Below are 19,715 nucleotides of genomic sequence, written 5' to 3'. Positions count from 1 at the left end.
CTGACCACCACCAGTAGGCAACGGGTGAAGTGTCTTTCGCAAGGACACAACGACCGAGACTGTCAGAGCCGGGGCTCGAGCCAGCAACCTTCCAATTACAAGACGAACTGCCAACTCTTGAGCCACTATCACCCCTTGTGTATTCCCATGCACATAGCGTCATTTTAAAGTTACAAATAGGAAAAAATTATCTTGTATTTTGTGGCTAATATTGAAAGGAAAGGTTAAGGCTAAGGGCAAAAATTAACTTTCTTTCTTTTTACTTGGTAAAATGAGCTGTGTGACATCCTCAATACCATTTTAAGCCTGAGTACTGAATTTACACATCATCACCTCCTATAAGTGTAATATTTTGCATCAGTTTTAATTTGAACAAAACCCTCAGAATGGTTTTAAAATGTCAAAACAACAACATTTGGCTTGTCTAATTTGTTTGGGCCTTTGGACAGGTGCTGTAGCCATTTCCATTATAAATGTCAGGCTAAAATAATCGCCTCCTGGCTTCAGTCACAAGTCAAGTCAAGTTGGCTTTATTGTCACTTCAACCATATACAATTTAACAGTACACAGTGAGGCGAAACAACGTTCCTCCAGGAACCAAGGTGCTACATGCAACATAAATTTACAACATAAATTAACAAAAAACACTAAACTAGCTAACTAAGAGGCCAAGTTAGCTGGCTAGCAGAGACAAGAACTAAGAGGCCTAGTTAGCTGGCTAGCAGAGACAAGAGGTCTCCATAATAATGTAATATAAGCTCCCAGAGCATTGTTTTTGTGCTGATGTTAATGCCGCGGGTGTTTTTGGAATTTTGCAAATTCTAAATCATATCTACAAATATAACAGCAGAGCACTACTGACTCTTACACACACATGTGCCTCAGCAACATCCCCCACATGCTCTGTAATTTCACGTGGTCAACCACTTTGCGGCTAAGTTGCTGTGCTTCCTAAATGTTTCCACTTTGCAATAATACCAGCTGATTGAGGGAAGCAATTTCACAAAATGACTTGTTACAAAGGTGGCAGCCTGTCACAGCGCCACACTTGAATCCAGTTAGCTCATTAGAACAACTCATTTTTTCACGAATGTAAAAGCAGACTGCTTGGCTTGATGGTTTTATGCTCTGCGGGACTGATAACACCTAAATTTAAGAGGGACTGTTTCTGTCCTTTGTTGTGTGATTACAATTCAGTAATGTGTCTTATCAATCTTTAAAAAACTAAAATGTAGGATTCCCCAAAAGATCAAATTATAATTTCAGGATCTGACACTGATATATCCATGATAATCTAATCTGTTTTATCTGTCTAGTCTCTTTAACAGGAATAATACACACTAAGTTTTTCCTGTAGTCTCTTTTCTCTATAATTTCAACATCATTGTTTAAGCCCATTCATTTAGTCCTGGCAGAAACTGGAAGTTTTCTTGAAAAACCCAATTACGCAAGCATTGATTAATTGGATTTGTTTTTGAAAGAAGTGCTGCTAAGCGGCATTCCCACCTTGACAAAGACATACCTGCTATCATTCAGCTGGTATGAGGAAGGAATGCCAGCTGCCGCTCCACAATTCCTATAAAATACAAAGGAAGTTAAAGAGTTGATAAGCCACTTGTTTAATATTGAGAAAAGTCGCACCGTGCACACACACACACACACACAGGGAAGTGGATGTGGTGTAAGGTTAGTATGATATGACATTTTCAGTCCCCATAGAATACGAAATAGGATAGTGGTGGGGAAAAACCTTTTACTTAATTGAAGTGAGGGTCCAAGCAAGGAAATTGCATTTCCTTTCAAAACAGCATAAAACACACTCCCCTTGAGTCATCTGTTGCCTTTTTTTTTTTTAAATAAACAAAGGTTAATCAAAAGAAACCCCTATACCTATGTGTATTTATAGGAAAGGGTCTACGAGTTGTCATTACAGGTGCAACCACACAGGCATGCTTAAATGTTAGTGGTTATTTTGGAAAGAAAACGCTCTGCAGGTAACTTCCCAGATGTATACGTAAAAAAAAAAAGAAAATGCAACAGTGATTTTTCCATTTGGTCATTGCGTTTACAAAACTCATTCAGATAATCCTGTTTTGTTTTTTTGTTTTGTTTATAATCTGGGTTTTCTCCTTTATTTCGTTCCTGATGATTGTGTTCTCTTGACGCATTCTGTGGAAGCGTCCTTTTTCTTGTTCTTCTTTAGAAGTCCCATGACGGCTTTCTAGATTACCTGCTCCACTTTCAGTGGCGTATAACCATATTTAAACATTTTAGGGGTTGCAGTTCTGTTTTACAGAAGTTTCTGTATCATTAGTTGGCCTTACTTCCCCCCCAAAGTGGTTAGTGTGATCACACAATCATCAGATTACAGCATGGATTTTGTACCGAATGAATTGTCGTCTTCAACACAGCTAAATTAATCAAGCTTAACAAAAGAGGAGAGCCGGGTGGAAAGCTAGTGGTAATCCATTTATTTTGATCATTCATTAAATTTCCTTTCATGTGCAGTGTGGTCCATTGTCATCGTCATCATTGGTCAGGTATTAAAGAGTTCCTCTTTTGAGTGGGGATTTCTCAGCCTGACGTATAAATGCAGCTGCAGCTGCTGCCTTTACACAGACAAACACTGCTTACTGCATCTGGTTCCAGTGTGAAATTTTGAATCAAGTTTTGCAGGGTAAGATCTATTATATTCCATCTGATTGTCACAGATATTCAGGAGGAGGAATAATCTGCTCACTTTGGGTTATGTAAAAATCAAAAATTTAGGTATCTTGAAGTATGTTTAAAACTTCTTATATAATTGAAAACACTTTGAAAATGCTGTTGTACTGGTTCCCAAATTTGAGTTCTCATCCTTTGAAGGGTCAAAAAGGTTTTAGGAGGAACTATCTGATTTTTTTTTTTATATACTATTTCATTTGATATCTTCTAAAAAAAATTTATTAGATTTATTTTTTTAATTTTTACTAAACTAACAGATAGTTAAACTAAGGATATTTTCTCTGTAATTTTATTTGATTTTAATTAGTTTTCCAAGTTCACAATTCTTTTGTTGTTATTTTATTTTAGTTATCACTGCTTTGATTTAAAGGGTTAATTTTGTACTTGAGTATTTCACTTTTTTCAAGGTTTAAAAAGAAATATTTTTATTTGTTTATGTAAAAGAGTCCCATCACTTCCTTTCTTTTGTTACAGATGCATACATTTTTGCTCATGGTTGTGTGGGCTATACTGAGTGGCGCCCGCTCTGACACCCAGCAAGCAGATGTCGAGACACTCATGGATAATGGTATCTCCTTGTCTTTGAATATTCCTCCATGTTTTCATTTTTGTTTTTATTTCACCAACAGTAAAATCAATTTTTTTGCTTTACCTAGTTGTGGTCCTGAGGGTGCCCTCTTTTACGGGTAGCATGGTTCACGTTCCTTTGACCTGCGGAGAAGCTTTTCAGAATGAGCCTGTGTTTTGGAAGAAAAATGGTAACGCAGCTTTTAATTCAATTCATTTTACTTATGTAAAGAAAAAGTCAAAGTCACAAGAACTTTCTTTTGCTTGTTTGCTCTATAGCTCATCAAGCTTTTGTTTATCCAGACGTCAAACTTTCCCGTTTGTCTCTTTATGGCTTTTTATGACCACATTGTAACAATGAACATGTCCGTGTCTCAGGTCAGGAGCTCAATCCTCCTCTGCAGGGGAACCAAGTCCAGGTCCTGGTGGAGGAGATGAAAGGAGGGAACTACACTTGCCACCTCAGTCCAAGTGGAGAATACCTGAACCACACTATGATCTTAATCCAGCTTAATCCAGACAACAGGACAGTCATATTGGAAAACAGAGAAGGAGGTAAGTTGAAAAAAAAAAGAAAGAAGGAAGGAAAGGAGCAAAGGCAAAGAAAGAAGTGAAACGAGTAGGGGAGGGAGAACAAAGAAGGCAAGCATGAAGGGAAAAGGGCAAAGAGCAGATTTTCTTTGACTGGATTTAGCCTCAGGCTTTCTCTGAAGAAGAAATGGTATTGATGGGACTGAACAGCTAAGATGATGGTCAGATAGGGATTTAGGATAAGAAGAAAAAAAATAGGGAAAGGGTGTAAGGGTGGGGTTCCAGAGCAGAAAACAGAAACTGGATCAAAGGATCACCATTAGTAGTGTCAAAGGAATTTTAATAGAGAAGATGAGGGAAAAGAACAACACAGTGAGCAGGCTTTATATTAGGCCCATCATCACATTGTTAGTGCTCATGTTTCTCCATAAGGTTTCAGCTTTGTAAATCTCAAACATTAAGTTTCTGCAGTTTTGTGCTATGAGGCAATGTTTTCCTGTGATGGAACAAAACCTTAAAGTTGAAGAGGCAGCTACAAAGCTTTTTTTCTCGTTTACAGCAATTATATCAATGCCCTGAGTGATTTATTTGTGTTTACTCGATGGGATCTAGAAGAACAATGAAACACTACAAGTGTAAGCTACACTGTTCATAAGAACATTAAACAAAAGAGAGGGAGGGGACTGACAGTAATTCTGTTGCTCCAGGTCACATCCACTGCTCGGCACCAAACTATACAGGATTCTTTCACTGCTCCTGGAAAAGAACAGCGCTCAGATCTGATGCCAGTGTGGTTTTGGTTAAGGCTGAACGGTAAGGACAAAGACAATGCATAGCATACTTTGGTTGGGTGCTGGTGTGGAGGAGGTGCTCTAGATAGTATTTTAACATCAACTTATATTTATATTCCAGTTTTACCGAAGATATCCCCTGTGAGCTGGATGCTGATGCATCAGGGGTTCGCTGCCAGGATGCCCACTGCCCATACAAAGAGGAGCAACATCGCATTTCCTTCACCGTTTACATACGCAGCCATGCTCGTTTGGAGACCTACACAAAGTCTTTCTACCTGAGAGAAATCGGTAAGTTTGTTTTTGTGTATTTTAGCGTATGAAAAGTAACTTTCTTAGTCATCGTGCCGTGATTTCCTCTCTCCATTCTCTTTCTTTTTTAACCTTTGCCCACCTCATTTCTCTCCCTCCCAACTCAATAAAGTGAGACCGTCAAAACTCCCTAACCTGCACATCAGTGATGGGAAGGTGTTCAGCTGGGACTACCCTGATACTTGGGAGAAACCCTGCAGCTTCTTTGGCCTACAGTTTGAGGTCAAGCTGGTGCACAGTGGACATCCCTGCAACAGTGACAATCAAATAATTGTAATTAATACACGTACATCTATACACCAGATTCATATCTCTTTGCTGATGTCCAGTTTAGTCGAGGTTTCTTTGTCTTTATTAAGTCGCCTCTTCTTTGTGCAGAATATCACCACTGATACAACCAAATATGAGGTTGGCGTTAAGACCAAGAAGTATGTTTTCTGTGTGCGAGCTCAGGACAAGTTCACCAGAGGGCCGTGGAGCCACTGGAGTCAGTGCACGTAAGTGTATTGATTTTTATTTATTTATTTTTTGCTAATTCTGTTCCTGTGCAAGGATTCACACTATTTACAAATCATTGTATACTGACTGATCCAATCTGTACTGTTTTGTTCTTTTTACCAACAGAGTGAACAAACATAACGTGGCATGCTAAGCGTTAGCCGCTGGACTCTGCTGCCGCACCAGAAAGAGGAAAACAGTTTTTAAAAATATTGTAATTCAGAAGGAAAAAAAAATGGTCTAATACATTTTTTCAAGTGATGCACAACATATGAAGCTGTGCTTCAGGAGTGAATGTATACCTGTACAGTATTTATTCATCCCTCTTCATCCCCATTCGTTATGTCTGTGGAACTACAGAACAATGTTACAATAATGATTTGTACTGTGATTGAAATGAATTAGTATTTCCTTCATGCCCTTTTTAACTTATTTATATCTGTTCAGAATGTTTCTCAACATTTTATAATAAATTAATGAACATGTCAGTTTATTGTATTTTCTTTCATTTTATAACAGGGCATCTCAAAATGTATTTGAATCCCATGGGTTATCTATAGTAATGACGAGTTTATTTTGAGTGCAGAACATACAAAAGATGAAAAATGCACTGACAAACTAGAAAAAACACAAAATCATAAAACTAAAGTACTTGTACATATTTGCATATTTTATATTCTGATATTGTGCGAGTTGCATGTGTATTCACTCATCATGTGGCTACGCGAGACAAAAATAGGTAATAACAATGACAACAGTAGGAAAATAATAGTCAGTAATAATACTGAAAAAATATTTATGACATTAGGGGGCGATCATGGCTGTGGGGCGATCGTGGCTCAAGAGTTGGGAGTTTGCCTTGTAATCGGAAGGTTGCCGCTTCGAGCCCCGGCTTGGACAGTCTCGGTCGTTGTGTCCTTGGGCAAGACACTTCACCCGTTGCCTACTGGTGGTGGTCAGAGGGCCCGGTGGCGCCAGTGTCCTGCAGCCTCGCCTCTGTCAGTGCGCCCAGGGTGGCTGTGGCTACAATGTAGCTTGCCATCACCAGTGTGTGAATGTGTGTGTGAATGGGTGGATGACTGGATGTGTAAAGCGCTTTGGGGTCCTTATGGACTAGTAAAGCGCTATATAAATACAGGCCATTTACTATTTAAATGAAGGGGAGGCACTAGAAACCATGGTGTTTTGGGAGGTGCCATTATTGGCCAGGTCGTTAGTGTCTACGTTCTTTATTCAATGAATTATCTTTTATCTTTTATGGTGTTCGTGGTGTACAAGTTATGAACAGGAAGTAATGAAATGTTTCTAACTGTAAAAGATTAACTCGTTTTTAACTACCTCAGGAATGTAGAACAGTACAAGCAAGCGAGGTACAAAAAAAGGTTTATTTTCCTATTTACAGCCACAATTTTGTCGATGAAATGAAGAAAACACACAAAAAAGGCAGAGCTCAAGAAATGAAAAGAAACTGAATTTCCAGGGACTGCTTGACATATCATATAGCTTATGTTTCCAGAGCTTCAGCTTCATAAAATGAGGCCCACCTTAATAAGTAGTGAAATGTGTAAAAACCCACTTTAGTTACAAAAGAGAAAAAAACAAAACACACAATTAAAAAAATGTGCTATCCAGTTCTTGTATTCTCATCACCTTTAGTTGGTTCATTGACATTTGGATGTTCCAGAAACATTTCAATGAAGAGCTGTCACGATCTCACGAGCATCAACGAAATAAAACCTATGCTTTATGTCCGTTCGAGTGTTGCGTCCTGTGACGTAACAGAATCAGCATGCACAGAAAAACATGAATACGTTTCTGGACATGTATGCACATGAATATCCAGCCATGGAAGCCTGACTGTAATATGCATGTACAGAATGTAAATAACAAAAAACAGGCCTGTTTGTAGTGACCACCTACAGACACGTAACAAATGGTGTCACACTTGTTCACTAAAGCCACTGTTTTGATGAAATATTTTAGCTAGCCAGTTCTAAGACCAACAGATTTTGGTCTCTCAGTAGTTTTTAGAATTGCTGCATACGTCTGCATGTGCAGGCTGCTGTTATTTGTTTGACGCTCACAAAACTTCCAGACGTTCCAACTTTTCACTTCATTTATTACAAATCAAACAGACAATCCAAATACTACATAAAAAAACACGTTAAATTACCAGGATATCCTCGCATACTGAAAACACTTTCAATGGTTATGTAACTTCATTTTGCTTATTTGTTTCTTTTCGCTCTTTAGCTTTTTGCGGTCAGTCTCTTTGAAGGCAGGCTACTGACCTTAACTATAATGAAATTAGATTTGTATCTTCTCCTACTCACTTGGTACAGCAGAGAGGCTTGATAGAGTATTTTTTACTGGTAATCAACTTAACACATCTGCTACTATTCACCCATCTAAAATACCAAGCAGGTGTAAAAGATCTCGAATACTTTCAGGAAATAGTGGACCTCAGTTATCTATATTAAACCCTTGTTGACCACCATGAGTAAACAGGTGAGCTGGAGTCTGTGACATTAAATCAGTGTGGTCTCAAACAGGATTTTTTTCCCCACAATGCACCTTGCACACTGATAGTAACTGTAAACAATATTTGAACAAACAAATGTTCCAGACTAAGAGAAGGCAGAGAACATGCAGATATATAAACTGGGAAGCCCGTCTCAGTCCTGAGGTTTTGACCTTGTGTGTAATTGTAGGGTTAGTGTTGGACTTTTAGTGAGGTTTGGTATGAAGGACTTTATGTTTGTTCTTGTGTTTGACAAGCGGATGATGCATTGGTTGCATCCACTCCAAGTCTTTGCGCTGATAATATAGTCCCTCCTCAGTGGTGCTGCCTCTTAGATAGGTACCTGCAGAAACAAACAGGCACACATTCAGCGCATATTTTAAACACATTCAGTTGAGTTCATGTTGATTTGGGGAAATGTACAAATGACACTGGGACACAACATTAAAAATGAGTAACTACATAATGGAAGAACATTTAAAGCCTTTACCATGTACTAGAGATGGACTGATCCGATATTACGTATTGGTATCGGTCCGATACTGACCTAAATTACTGGATCGGATATCGGAGAAAAATAAAAAATGTAATCCGATCCGAAGTATCACAAAATCACCTCACAAAACGTGCTACTTGGCGTAACTCAGCTCGGCGCATCGGAGCAGTATCTGTCACGTGATAAAGCGGCTGTTGTCTGCGAGACCTGTTGGCGGTCTGTTGGAGCATTTGGAGCCTCGCTACATGCTTCCTAACCGTGGCATTTCATCTCAGCGAAAACTATCCCACAGAAGCAAAGCAAGTGTGTAAGTTCATCCCTGAATGTTTGCATAGTATTTCCACGTTACGCTTAACAACTGATGTATTGAGCCACAGCTGGACTGGCCATCGGAGTTCCATATTGAGGTGAAAAGGAAGCAATTTGTCCCGTACTTCAGCTAGAATTCAAAAATAGACACAAAGCTGGAGTTATTCTGTCTTTGCTGCACAGTTGCATCTACTTCTCTCATTCACTTCCCCTTCCTCTCCTGTTATTACTTCAAACATGAAACTGATCAATGATCAGCTGATCGGCTTTTCTGCCGCAAGTCCTGTCTTTCTTGTTTGTTTATCGCCCACTTTGCGCTACAAAGAGGAGACCAGCGGATAAACAACAGCAGCACGTTTAAGCGTGATAAGCTGTTGTTAGAATGTATTTAATATTAACTTTGTAGTATCAGCTGATGTTTGCTGGAGCCACAGCTGTAAAAGCTGCTGGTCATGATATCCGTTTGGATATGTGGTGAGAGGGAAACATGAAGATGAAACCAGGAGATGTCCTTACTGAATCATCAGAGCTGAACAGGTGATGGAAAAACAGGTTTACCTTTTAGGTGACATGAATGAGTTGAAGGGAAGTTATGAACTGTTTCTGAGAGACAAATAACACCAGGATCCTTTTTTAGGTAGCTGACGGCTGGTAACTGTGCAGGGGCGGGTCTAGCAAAGTTTTGTCGGGGGCCAGGTTGGGCATTAACAGGGAAAGGGGGCCACAAAGAAATACTTTTCTTTGTTATGTCCTTTAAAAACTTTGAATAAATAATTATCTGAATCTTACAACAAAAGTGGTCATCTGATTAAATGTATAGAAATCCATTATTGTATATAGTAACTAATAAGTCTAATATACACCCTAATAAGCTATAGTACTTTTTCCTTTGGGAAGGTACCATCTGTGCAGTCTGCAATTCTGTTGAAGAAAGATGTTGAATCTATTTAAATATTGTAGAAAAATAATTGATTTCTGTGCATTTGTTTTACACTTGCATTAAATTAAAGTTGATTACATCAATTAAGGGCGGGGGGCGGTTCCTGAATATTTTTGCTGGGAGTTGGCAACCCTATTAGTTAGGTTGCTTAATATTCCCACTAAGTTGACCACAACATATTACTCAAACGACTGGAGAACTGGGCAGGTCTTTCAGGAACTGTACTAAACTGGTTCAAAACATACTTAGAAAACAGGAAATACTTTGTATCAATAGGTAACTTCACATCTGAGCAGACAAGTATCACATGTGGAGTTCTCCAAGGTTCCATCTTGGCACCCCTTCTGTTTAACATTTACATGCTCCCACTGGCACAGATTATAAAGAACAACAAAATAAACTATCATAGCTATGCAGATGACACACAAATATATATCACAATGTTACCAGGAGACCGAGGCCCTGTACAGGCTCTTGGTAAATGCATTGAGGAAATTAATGACTGGGTTGTGCCACAATTTTCTCCAGCTAAATAAAAACAACTGAAGTAATAGTCTTTGGTGCCAAAGAAAAACAATTACAGGTCACCAGAGAACTTCAATCTATACACCTAAAAACCACAAACCAGGCGAGAAATTTGGGTGTAGTGATGGATGCAGACCTAAACTTAGAAAAACACATTAAGACAATAACAAAGTCAGCTTACTATCACCTCAAGAATATTTCAAGGATAAAAGATCTGATGTCTCAACAGGACCTGGAAAAACTAGTCCATGCATTCCTCTTTAGTAGGCTGGATTACTGTAACAGCATCTTTACAGGTCTACCTAAAAAAATCAGTCAGACAACTACAGCTCATTCAGAACTCTGCTGCTCGAGTCCTCACTAAGACCAAAAAGTGGACCACATCAGTCCAGCTCTGAGGTCTTTACACTGGCTGCCTGTCCGTCAGAGGATAGACTTTAAAGTTCTGATGCTGGTCTATAAAGCTCTGAATGGTTTAGGACCAAAATACATCAGTGACCTCCTGACCCAGTATGAACCTTCCAGATCCCTCAGGTCATCTGGATCCAGTTTTTTATCAGTTCCCAGAGTCAGAACCAGACGCGGACAAGCTGCATTCAGCTTTTATGCTCCTTATATCTGGAACAAACTCCCAGAAAGCCTCAGATCAGCTGAAACACTCAGTTTATTTAAATCCAGGTTGAAGACTCACTTATTCTCAGCTGCATTTAAATGAAGCACCAAATCCGCACTTAAGCTTAGATTTCAAAACTTACATTTTAACTACTGATTTTATCTACTGTTCTGATTTTACCTGTTTTGATTTTTGATTTTATATACTGTTTTGTTTGTTTGTTTGTTTTAATCAATTTAAAATCATTGTTTTTGTTTCTAATGTCTCTGTAAAGCACTTTGAATCACCTTGTTGTTGAATTGTGCTATACAAAAAAACTTGCCTTGCCTTGCTTGCTTACTCTTTAAAATACCAGAATATGGAGGATGGTGTAGGTTTAAATTTATTAGATTGATCAGTGTTGCTGAACTATAAAATGTTTTGGGTTGAGTGTATTTTTTGCATACAGGTATAACAGAATAGCTTCAGTCTCTTGTTTTTTAAAACTTGAGTATGAACTTATACAAAATGCAGCAAGATATTTATATTAAAAAACAGTTTTATTGATTACAAAATACGCTATATCGGATTCATATCGGTATCGGCAGATATCCAAATCAAATTTATGATATCGGAATCGGTATCGGACATTAAAAAGTGGTGTCGTGCCATCTCTACCATGTACCATGTACAGCACAAACAAATTATATCATAAGTTGAACAGTCGATGAAATAACCAACCATGTACAGTCCTACGGCATCACAGATAACAAAAATAAAGCTAAGAATGGACACAACAAAGTGCAAAGGGGAAATTTGCACTGAGATCTCACCTTTTAACCTTTCCATCACAACTGTAAATAAGAAAGAGCTCAACACTGATCCCTGATGTAACTCTACCCCGACCCTAAACTCATCTGTAATTCCTACTGCACACCTCAACACTGTTTCACAAATTTCTTGCCACTGGTGAGTTCCTCATTGAGTACCACAGTTACTTTCTTTGCTTGGGATGCAAAAGTCTCCTTCTTACTTTAGATTGTGTTCATTTATCCCCAGAATTGGATGCATTTTTTAGGATGAATTTTATACTTTAAATAATCTGAAATCAAGTAAAATTTAAGTAAGATTCATGTGTGTGTTGGCATTAGATGTTATTTTTTAATATATCTAGTATTTTCTTGTAAATGGCTGTTCAGGTCTAGCAGGTGCTGTAGGTTTGAAGTATGCAACTACAACTATGCAAATGATACTGTTTAGCTTTTCAATGAGTGCGTACCTCTCCCAGTGTTTGTGGTTGAGTCCACTGAAGTCGTCAAGCTTGGCGATTTCTTTGAGGTATTGAGACAGTTTATACAGCTCTCTGTCCCGCTCCCTGTTGAGGTGGGCCTTCATGAAGGGTCGGATCTAACACAAATTCACAACAACAAATAAAGAGACAGCTTCATTAAGATCTGTAGTTTATTGTACCAAAAGAAGAGAAAAATGGTCAAGATAATTGTATGAACTAACCAACCTTAAGTCCATTCTGTGGGTTCATAAGAAAGTTTCTTCCAATGTCGTCAAACATAATGGTGTTCTTCCTGTTATAAAATTCTCCGTACTTCCCCCATATCACACCTAAGGGCTTCACCTGCGGAAGCCATAAAATAGATTAAATCAGTGCCATGATGTTTGCACAAAGCAGTAAATGTCCTCCACAAACATCATGAAAAAGAGGTATTCAAGCACATTACAACATGTCGTCACGGCGCGTGCAGTCACACCTAGAGTGCTAAATGACTTACCAGAATGTAAACAAAAAAAAAAAACCCCAAACAACAACGATGTGATACATGTCACCTAGGACCATAAGCCAGAAACATTCCCGAGAATTTACATAGTTACTTAGCAAGCACGACGTGTATACAACTTTATCTAGTGACAAATCTCTGACAAAGAGATATCACCACTCTTATAAAATAAAATAATTTATATACTCAATAGCCTGCAGATAGGTGGAGAAAACAGAAACTTTTGCACATAGACCTGGGGCTAGATGTAGGGGTGATTATTTTAAATATGATTAGCATCCAGGAGGGTCTTTCAAATTTATCCTCACGACAAATCCATATTATATATGTGCTTCCCATTTGACACCCCAAGACTCACATATGTTTTCATGCACAGTAATCTTATTTAATGAAGTTATGAAAAATTATACCTTCATACTATGATTTACTTATCTTTTTTTCAGGCCCTTGAAGTACAGAGGGGTGGTTCTTTTTAATATTCAATTGTTCCAGCAGTTTTAAGCCAAATCATCTGAAGCGCACTACCAAAATCCTGCTTAGGTAAATGGTGAATGAAATGGGTTTTATATCGCGTGTGTGTGTATAACCTGCTCTGAGCATCAACATCGTGGCCTATATCATAGTCTGACAAACTAAGCTGGACAAGCTTAATGCCTAAGATGTCAAGTAATAGAGACAGGCATTGACTGTTTTATCTCGTCTGATGATTCACTGGAGAAAACAAAAAAAGTACATTCCAAAGAGCGTTATCACCACATGGTGTTTAGTTGAAACAAGTGACAGCATATCTATTTTTTTTTACCACCAAACTCGTCTTCTATTCGTGATTTCTTTCTGCGTCAAAATTATTTGGACACTTTCTACTGTAACTGTGAAATAGAGAAACAGCATTTGCGTTCACATGTTCAAAAAATAATTTGTACAATGAAACAAATTAAGGTCCTGAAGATGTAAAATGTATTTTCCCTTTTACTCAGTTTACTAAACTAGAGGGGGGAAAAGCAATTTGCTGCGACACTCATGATCATCTATTGACTCATTCTCAGATATTGAGCTCTGAGAGAGTGCTCAAAGGCATCAACGGGAGCATCAGGCTAAGGACAGCCTGGACAGAATGAGAACAAATTTCCTGACCTGGTTTGATGTATTTTCCATTTTGGCTGTTTATTTCTGCAGCTCAAACTACTTTAAGCTATTTTTCATTATCTAAAATGTAACACATTTTAAGAAGGGTTTTTTAAAAATAATTTCTGTATCAAGTGTGGTGCATATCCTTTGTGAAAGCACCAATTATAAACCAGTGAAGGTTTCCAGATCCAAGGTTTCACATTGTTGACTCATCACATGGAATTTCCACCTGCAGTGACTTTATGACACCAGCTAAGATGACAGGGCATGTTGCTCATGACATCATTAAAGGGTGGAAGTTAGGCTACGTTCATACTGCAGGTCTTAATGCTCAATTCCGATTTTTTTGTCTGCTCGTTCACACTACAAATAAAATGCGACCAGTAAACGTGCTCTAGTGTGAACCCTCAAAGCGGCCCGCATGCGCAAAAGAAGACGTCACACACAACGCGCTGTTTAGACCCAGACCAAACAATATTGTTTGACTGATGGCCCTTAATATAAAGACTTCGGACTTTACGTTTCCCCATTTTTTTCTTTAAGTTATTTTGTTATTTACATAATAATGTAAATATGGTAAATGGTAAATGGCCTGTATTTGTATAGTGCTTTACTAGTCCATAAGGACCCCAAAGCGCTTTACATATCCAGTCATCCACCCATTCACACACACATTCACACACTGGTAATGGCAAGCTACATTGTAGCCACAGCCACCCTGGGGCGCGCTGACAGAGGCGAGGCTGCCGGACACTGGCGCCACCGGGCCCTCTGACCACCACCAGTAGGCAACAGTTGAAGTGTCTTGCCCAAGGACACTTCACCTTGGGCAAGACACCTAATAATGATCCTTATTGCTGTTTTAGAGGAGCGGTGCTGCAAAGGATACTTGCAGATTTCTGTCAGAATCTGCAGATTATACAGTATAAATAAAATGTTCACGTTTCTCCAACGTTGTCTTCCCAACAGTTTCACTGACATCTACGCTGGATGGCCAGGAAGCGTTTGCGATGTCTTATCGGGCGCTTCTCCGGCACTGATAATTGGCGTCTGTCTTGTGTCAGTGACGTAAAAGACGGATTTAATGCGACATGACCGTCCAAACAGCAGTCGCTTTCTAAAACATCGGATATGTATCGGATTCAGTACCACACATGAAAGTGACCCAGATCGGATTTGAAAATATCGGATTTGTGCCGTTCACACTGTCATAACATGATCGGATATGTGTCGCATAGGGTCAAAAAAATCAGATTTGATGCGCTTTCGCCTGCAGTGTGAACATAGCCTTAAACTTTCAAAACCAAACCTTTGTGCATGTTGTGTACATGTGTAGCTCTCTCTCTCTCACTCACTCCTTGAGTAAACAGAACCTCCTATTTAACATTTGGAGATTGCTACAATATGACTGTAGTGTGTGTGATTAGGTGAATGATGCTGTAGGAAAAAGCACTTTGAGTGGTCAGTTAGGGCAGAAAAACTCTGTATAAGTCCCAGTCCATTTAACATTTGACCATGAAACTGTCTGTCACAGTCATGTGATGCTTGCAGTTTACCCAAAATGCCTTTTTGAGGATCATCTGAAAATAGATACTACCAATACTAATGCGTGTTTCTGTTATTCAGTATGACAAACATTAAATTCTTGGAGATGTTCCCTCTGAAACTATGATATATTCTATAATATCAATGCTCAGATTTAGTTATAGAAATAATGCTGAACAAAAATTAGATTATGGCTTTAGATAATGACACTAAGATTGGATACAAATTTGATTTTCTTGCAGTGTTATGTTCAATGACCCATTAACTGCCAGAATGAATAACGCTTAAACCTAAAATAAATCCAAATATATTATAAATCATTTCTTCTTCTGTGAAAGATATGTCCAAAGCATTGATGTGTGACCACAACAGTGACACAGGCCAATATTTTAAACAGCAAGTGTACCAACCTCCACAACTCCTCTCTTTGGGGTGTGTACCGTAATCATGGCCCCACTGTCCAGCATGAACGTAATCTTGTAATTAGGGTTGTCTGTCACTCCCAGCTCCTACACACACACACACACACACACACACACACACACACACACACACACACACACACACACACACACACAGTGGTGTTATCTTCTGATCAATCTACACTCATATAATGTATGCCAACTTGGTTAACACTGCCACCTTTTGGCAACAAAATGTACAGGATAATAAAAGAAATGGTAAATAATAATAATAATGGATTGGATTTATACAGCGCTTTTCAAGGCACCCAAAGCGCTTTACAATACCACTATTCATTCACTCTCACATTCATACACTGGTGGAGGCAAGCTACAGTTGTAGCCACAGCTGCCCTGGGGCAGACTGACAGAAGCGAGGCTGCCATATCGCGCCATCGGCCCCTCTGGCCAACACCAGTAGGCAAGTAGGGTAAAGTGTCTTGCCCAAGGACACAACGACCAGGACAGAGAGCCCAGGGATCGAACCGGCGACCTTCCGGTTACAGATGCGATTCCCAACCCCCTGAGCCACGGTAAAGAAATAAGAAATAAGAGAAGTACTTGCCTTCATTTTTGCATCAATCCATTTCATACTTGTAGCAGCTTAAAAGAGAAAACACATTATGTGTGTTAATTAGTAATGAATTAAATCATGAAAGAAAAAAATAACAATTAAACACAACACAATGTCTACACACACCCAAGCACAAGAGGCATCTCAGTGAGAGGACGCGGTTCTCCAAACACATACTGGACGTTTAATTGGGTATTTACCACAATTACAAAAATGGGCGAGCTCAGTCTGTTTTTTGGTTGGTTTTTTTGTTCTTCTTGGTGGATCAGATGCTCAATTTGGGCCAAAACATCAGGAATTAACTAGACAGACATACTTATACAAAAACCCCACACTCTAACACAAAAGCAATGAACCACTGCCACAGACAAGGGAAAGAGACGGACAGATACGTACACCAAATTACAATATCGTAGTCCTCATAGGCTGATGTCAGGAACTCGTGAAGGTAGGGTCTCATCAGCTCCTGACCCGTTTCTGCACATGACTTGTGATCTGAACACACACAGTATTATTGTATGGGTGTCCATGGTAAAACAAGCAGCTGATAAACAGACAGTAACTGCAAAGCCTCCTCTTTTGTTTCTTGCAAAGCATCTTATTAAAGAGACACATGATGATATCAACTCACCAAACAGTGTGTAGTCCACATCCAGAACCAGGAGCCTCTTGCCTTCTCTAGGAGGGTTTAGTTCCTCTACCTTGTACTCTTTGACTCTTCTAGCTATTTTTGCCAGGTTCTCCTCTCTGAAGACATAAAACAATATTTGTTTCTCAAATGCACCCACACATCCACACACAAAGACAGGTTTCCTTCAACAATTTCTAAAATTCTGACAGACCTGTTCTCCACTTCAATGACCTCCTCCTCAATGTCAAAATCATTGACAACGTCATCATTCTCTGGTGGAGGGGCTAAAACGTCTTCCTTCACGAAACAAAATATGTGCACGGTTAAAACTGTATCAGTCAGTACATTATACCCATAGCATATATCCCTCAAAAATGTCAACGGCTGTCAGATCTTCACCTAAACAACCATTTTCTGATCCATTAATCAAAGCTAGCTGATTCCAAAATCCTGACTAAACAGATTATTTACAAGTTACCCCTCACCTCTCTTGTCTAGTAAACCTGAACACTAGCCAGGCACACAGTCCTTCTATAATAGTTCCAGCCAGATATATTTTTTTTTCATTTTCTCTATCCACCTACCAGACTCTCCTCTCTGGTACCCATCATCATGATCTTGGTATTAGGCTTCAACTTCAACGAGCCCAGCTTCATCTCATCCTCTGCTGGTTTACCTGAGGGCAAGATGAAAGGGAAAGGAACAGAAAATATATAGAGAGAGAAATTCTGAAAATCATATTAAGAGCATGCATAACTTTTATAAAATTATATATATAAAATAAAATAATTTATATACTCAATAGCCTGCAGATAGGTGGAGAAAACAGAAACTTTTGCACATAGACCTGGGGCTAGATGTAGGGGTGATTATTTTAAATATGATTAGCATCCAGGAGGGTCTTTTATGTAGACTGCACAATTAAATAAAAGCACAAGATGAAATGTCCTTTGGTCTCACACTTGGATTGGACTTCATATAGCATTATTTACACTAACTAGCGCAGAAATCAGAATCAGAATACTTCAAAAATCAGGTACTTATCATTGACATCATCTCACCTTTGACCTTGAGTCCCAGGAGTTTCTGTCTCTCTGGCAGGACCCCAGTCAAGGTCTTGATGGACTGTTTCAGGTCCAACACCGTGTCTTCCTCAGAAAGAGAACTGATGAAGTATTCCTGACCTCCCCACTTAATGATAACCGACACCGACATGACTCTTCGGTGCTCTTCACACACACATACACACGACTGCAGCTGAAGTCAGGTATGCACGCGCACCCTAAGCAAAAAATTTCCAGCAACAATAACAAACATGCACGCGCACACCTTGCAGAAAGGGAGAGACGGGCAAATTCAAAGGAAAGGTGTTAGGATGCCACCATGTAACTGGCTGGAGCTCGACTTAAAACAAACAAGAGCAGCTTGTGATAAAACAGAGAGCCAAACGGGACATTACTATTGTTAAGCAGGTGATGGTACGTCTGGCTATTTCAAGACACAACGGCCAAATGCCACCTAATCAGCTCAGACACTGTGTGACTGTCCCTGATGCTGATATTTATAGCACAAGGTTGCTAACACTGACTAGCAACGATGTAAACACGCCGGGTTTAACAGCCAGCTCGCGAACATTAACTGACTGAGCTCCGCGGTCTGCTCACTCTTACCTGGTAGCACAAACTAACATGTAATGCTTGGCACACACTGTCAAATTTCCTCATAAAGTTGAATGAATGAACTGAGTTGGCCGTTCAATTTCATTCAGCGGGAGCCTCACACACCGCTGCTCTCTTCCTGGCGTCACGAATCTTTCCGGTAGTGACGTAATTGAAAAAGGAGGCTTTGTTGCTATAGTGACTAAAGCCGTTACTTTAAAATACAATCCTTTGAATTGTGTATATATATATATATATATATATATATATATATATATATATATATATATATATATATATATATATATATATATATGCCATAATAAATATTTCAGCTATATTCAAAATAAAACTGGACAATTAGAACTGTCCAGTATCTAATTGTCACGGTTCAATGACTGACCACTACCTTATGCTATGCATTATGTATCTTGATACAAGTCTAATTTCACAGCAGGAAACACATTATGATTTAGAATCAGAATCAGAAATTGTTTAGTTACAGATGCACCCTTAAAATATTTATATGAACTAGAGAAACCCCTTAAATAAGGTGTAAATATAATTAAGACAAAGGCAATCAAAGTGTCATATTAAATTAGAAATAAGTTTTAAAACATACTATGTACAATATAAATAAATGAAAGTGAAAATAGTCTATGTCCACGCAAGGATAAGGATACTAATAGTATTGGTTTGAGAAGTATGTACTTCTTAAACCAATATATAAATGCTTAATAGGAATGTTTGCTAACCCCTCCCAAAAACAGCAGTCTTTTTGACGAACAAAACACACCTTTGTTCTACTATAACTTGCCTGGCGAAAGGGGAATTTATGCTTATCCGCACTGCCGGGAGAATATCTCATTCATATAAACCTAACAATTCCATAAAACTTGTAAAATCAAACACAATTAAAGTAACTAAAGTGACTGGCCACCACCTTAGGCTATGCATTAGGCCTCTCCATTAATTTTACTTTCAGGTTTTGTCCCTAGCTAAATATAAATAAATAAATAAATAAATAAATAAATAAATAAATAAATAAATTCCCTCTTCACATTAGGCAATCGACATCAGTGCTGGTTTTTAAATCCAGATTGAAAACGCATTTTTATT

At 38.7% G+C, this 19,715-nt stretch overlaps 2 protein-coding genes across 2 annotated transcripts; one reads left to right on the top strand and one right to left on the bottom strand.

Annotated features, from left to right (window-relative positions):
* Positions 1-3,198: 3,198 nt before the first annotated feature.
* On the top strand, positions 3,199-5,577 carry il12bb (interleukin 12B, b). The gene is made up of 8 exons (XM_085363920.1): positions 3,199-3,292; positions 3,381-3,482; positions 3,670-3,846; positions 4,530-4,635; positions 4,735-4,904; positions 5,038-5,198; positions 5,304-5,422; positions 5,550-5,577. The coding sequence occupies exons 1-8, from the start codon at positions 3,199-3,201 to the stop codon at positions 5,575-5,577; spliced, it is 957 nt and encodes a 318-aa protein (XP_085220046.1).
* A 2,565-nt stretch (positions 5,578-8,142) lies between these two features.
* Positions 8,143-18,201, bottom strand: ublcp1 (ubiquitin-like domain containing CTD phosphatase 1). The gene is made up of 10 exons (XM_085363919.1): positions 18,000-18,201; positions 17,523-17,614; positions 17,150-17,235; positions 16,939-17,054; positions 16,704-16,802; positions 16,299-16,336; positions 15,683-15,781; positions 12,323-12,439; positions 12,086-12,213; positions 8,143-8,287 (listed from the first exon to the last, which is right to left on the bottom strand). The coding sequence occupies exons 1-10, from the start codon at positions 18,151-18,153 to the stop codon at positions 8,260-8,262; spliced, it is 957 nt and encodes a 318-aa protein (XP_085220045.1). The 5' UTR covers positions 18,154-18,201; the 3' UTR covers positions 8,143-8,259.
* Between the last annotated feature and the right edge of the window lie 1,514 nt (positions 18,202-19,715).

Source organism: Diplotaxodon limnothrissa, linkage group LG10 (assembly GCF_057381915.1).
Source record: "Diplotaxodon limnothrissa isolate DT_005_m linkage group LG10, D_limnothrissa_male_GT1.1, whole genome shotgun sequence".
Classification (NCBI taxonomy): Eukaryota; Metazoa; Chordata; class Actinopteri; order Cichliformes; family Cichlidae; genus Diplotaxodon; species Diplotaxodon limnothrissa.
Note: the sequence above shows the minus strand (reverse complement) of the source record. Positions and strands in the feature narration are given on the sequence as shown.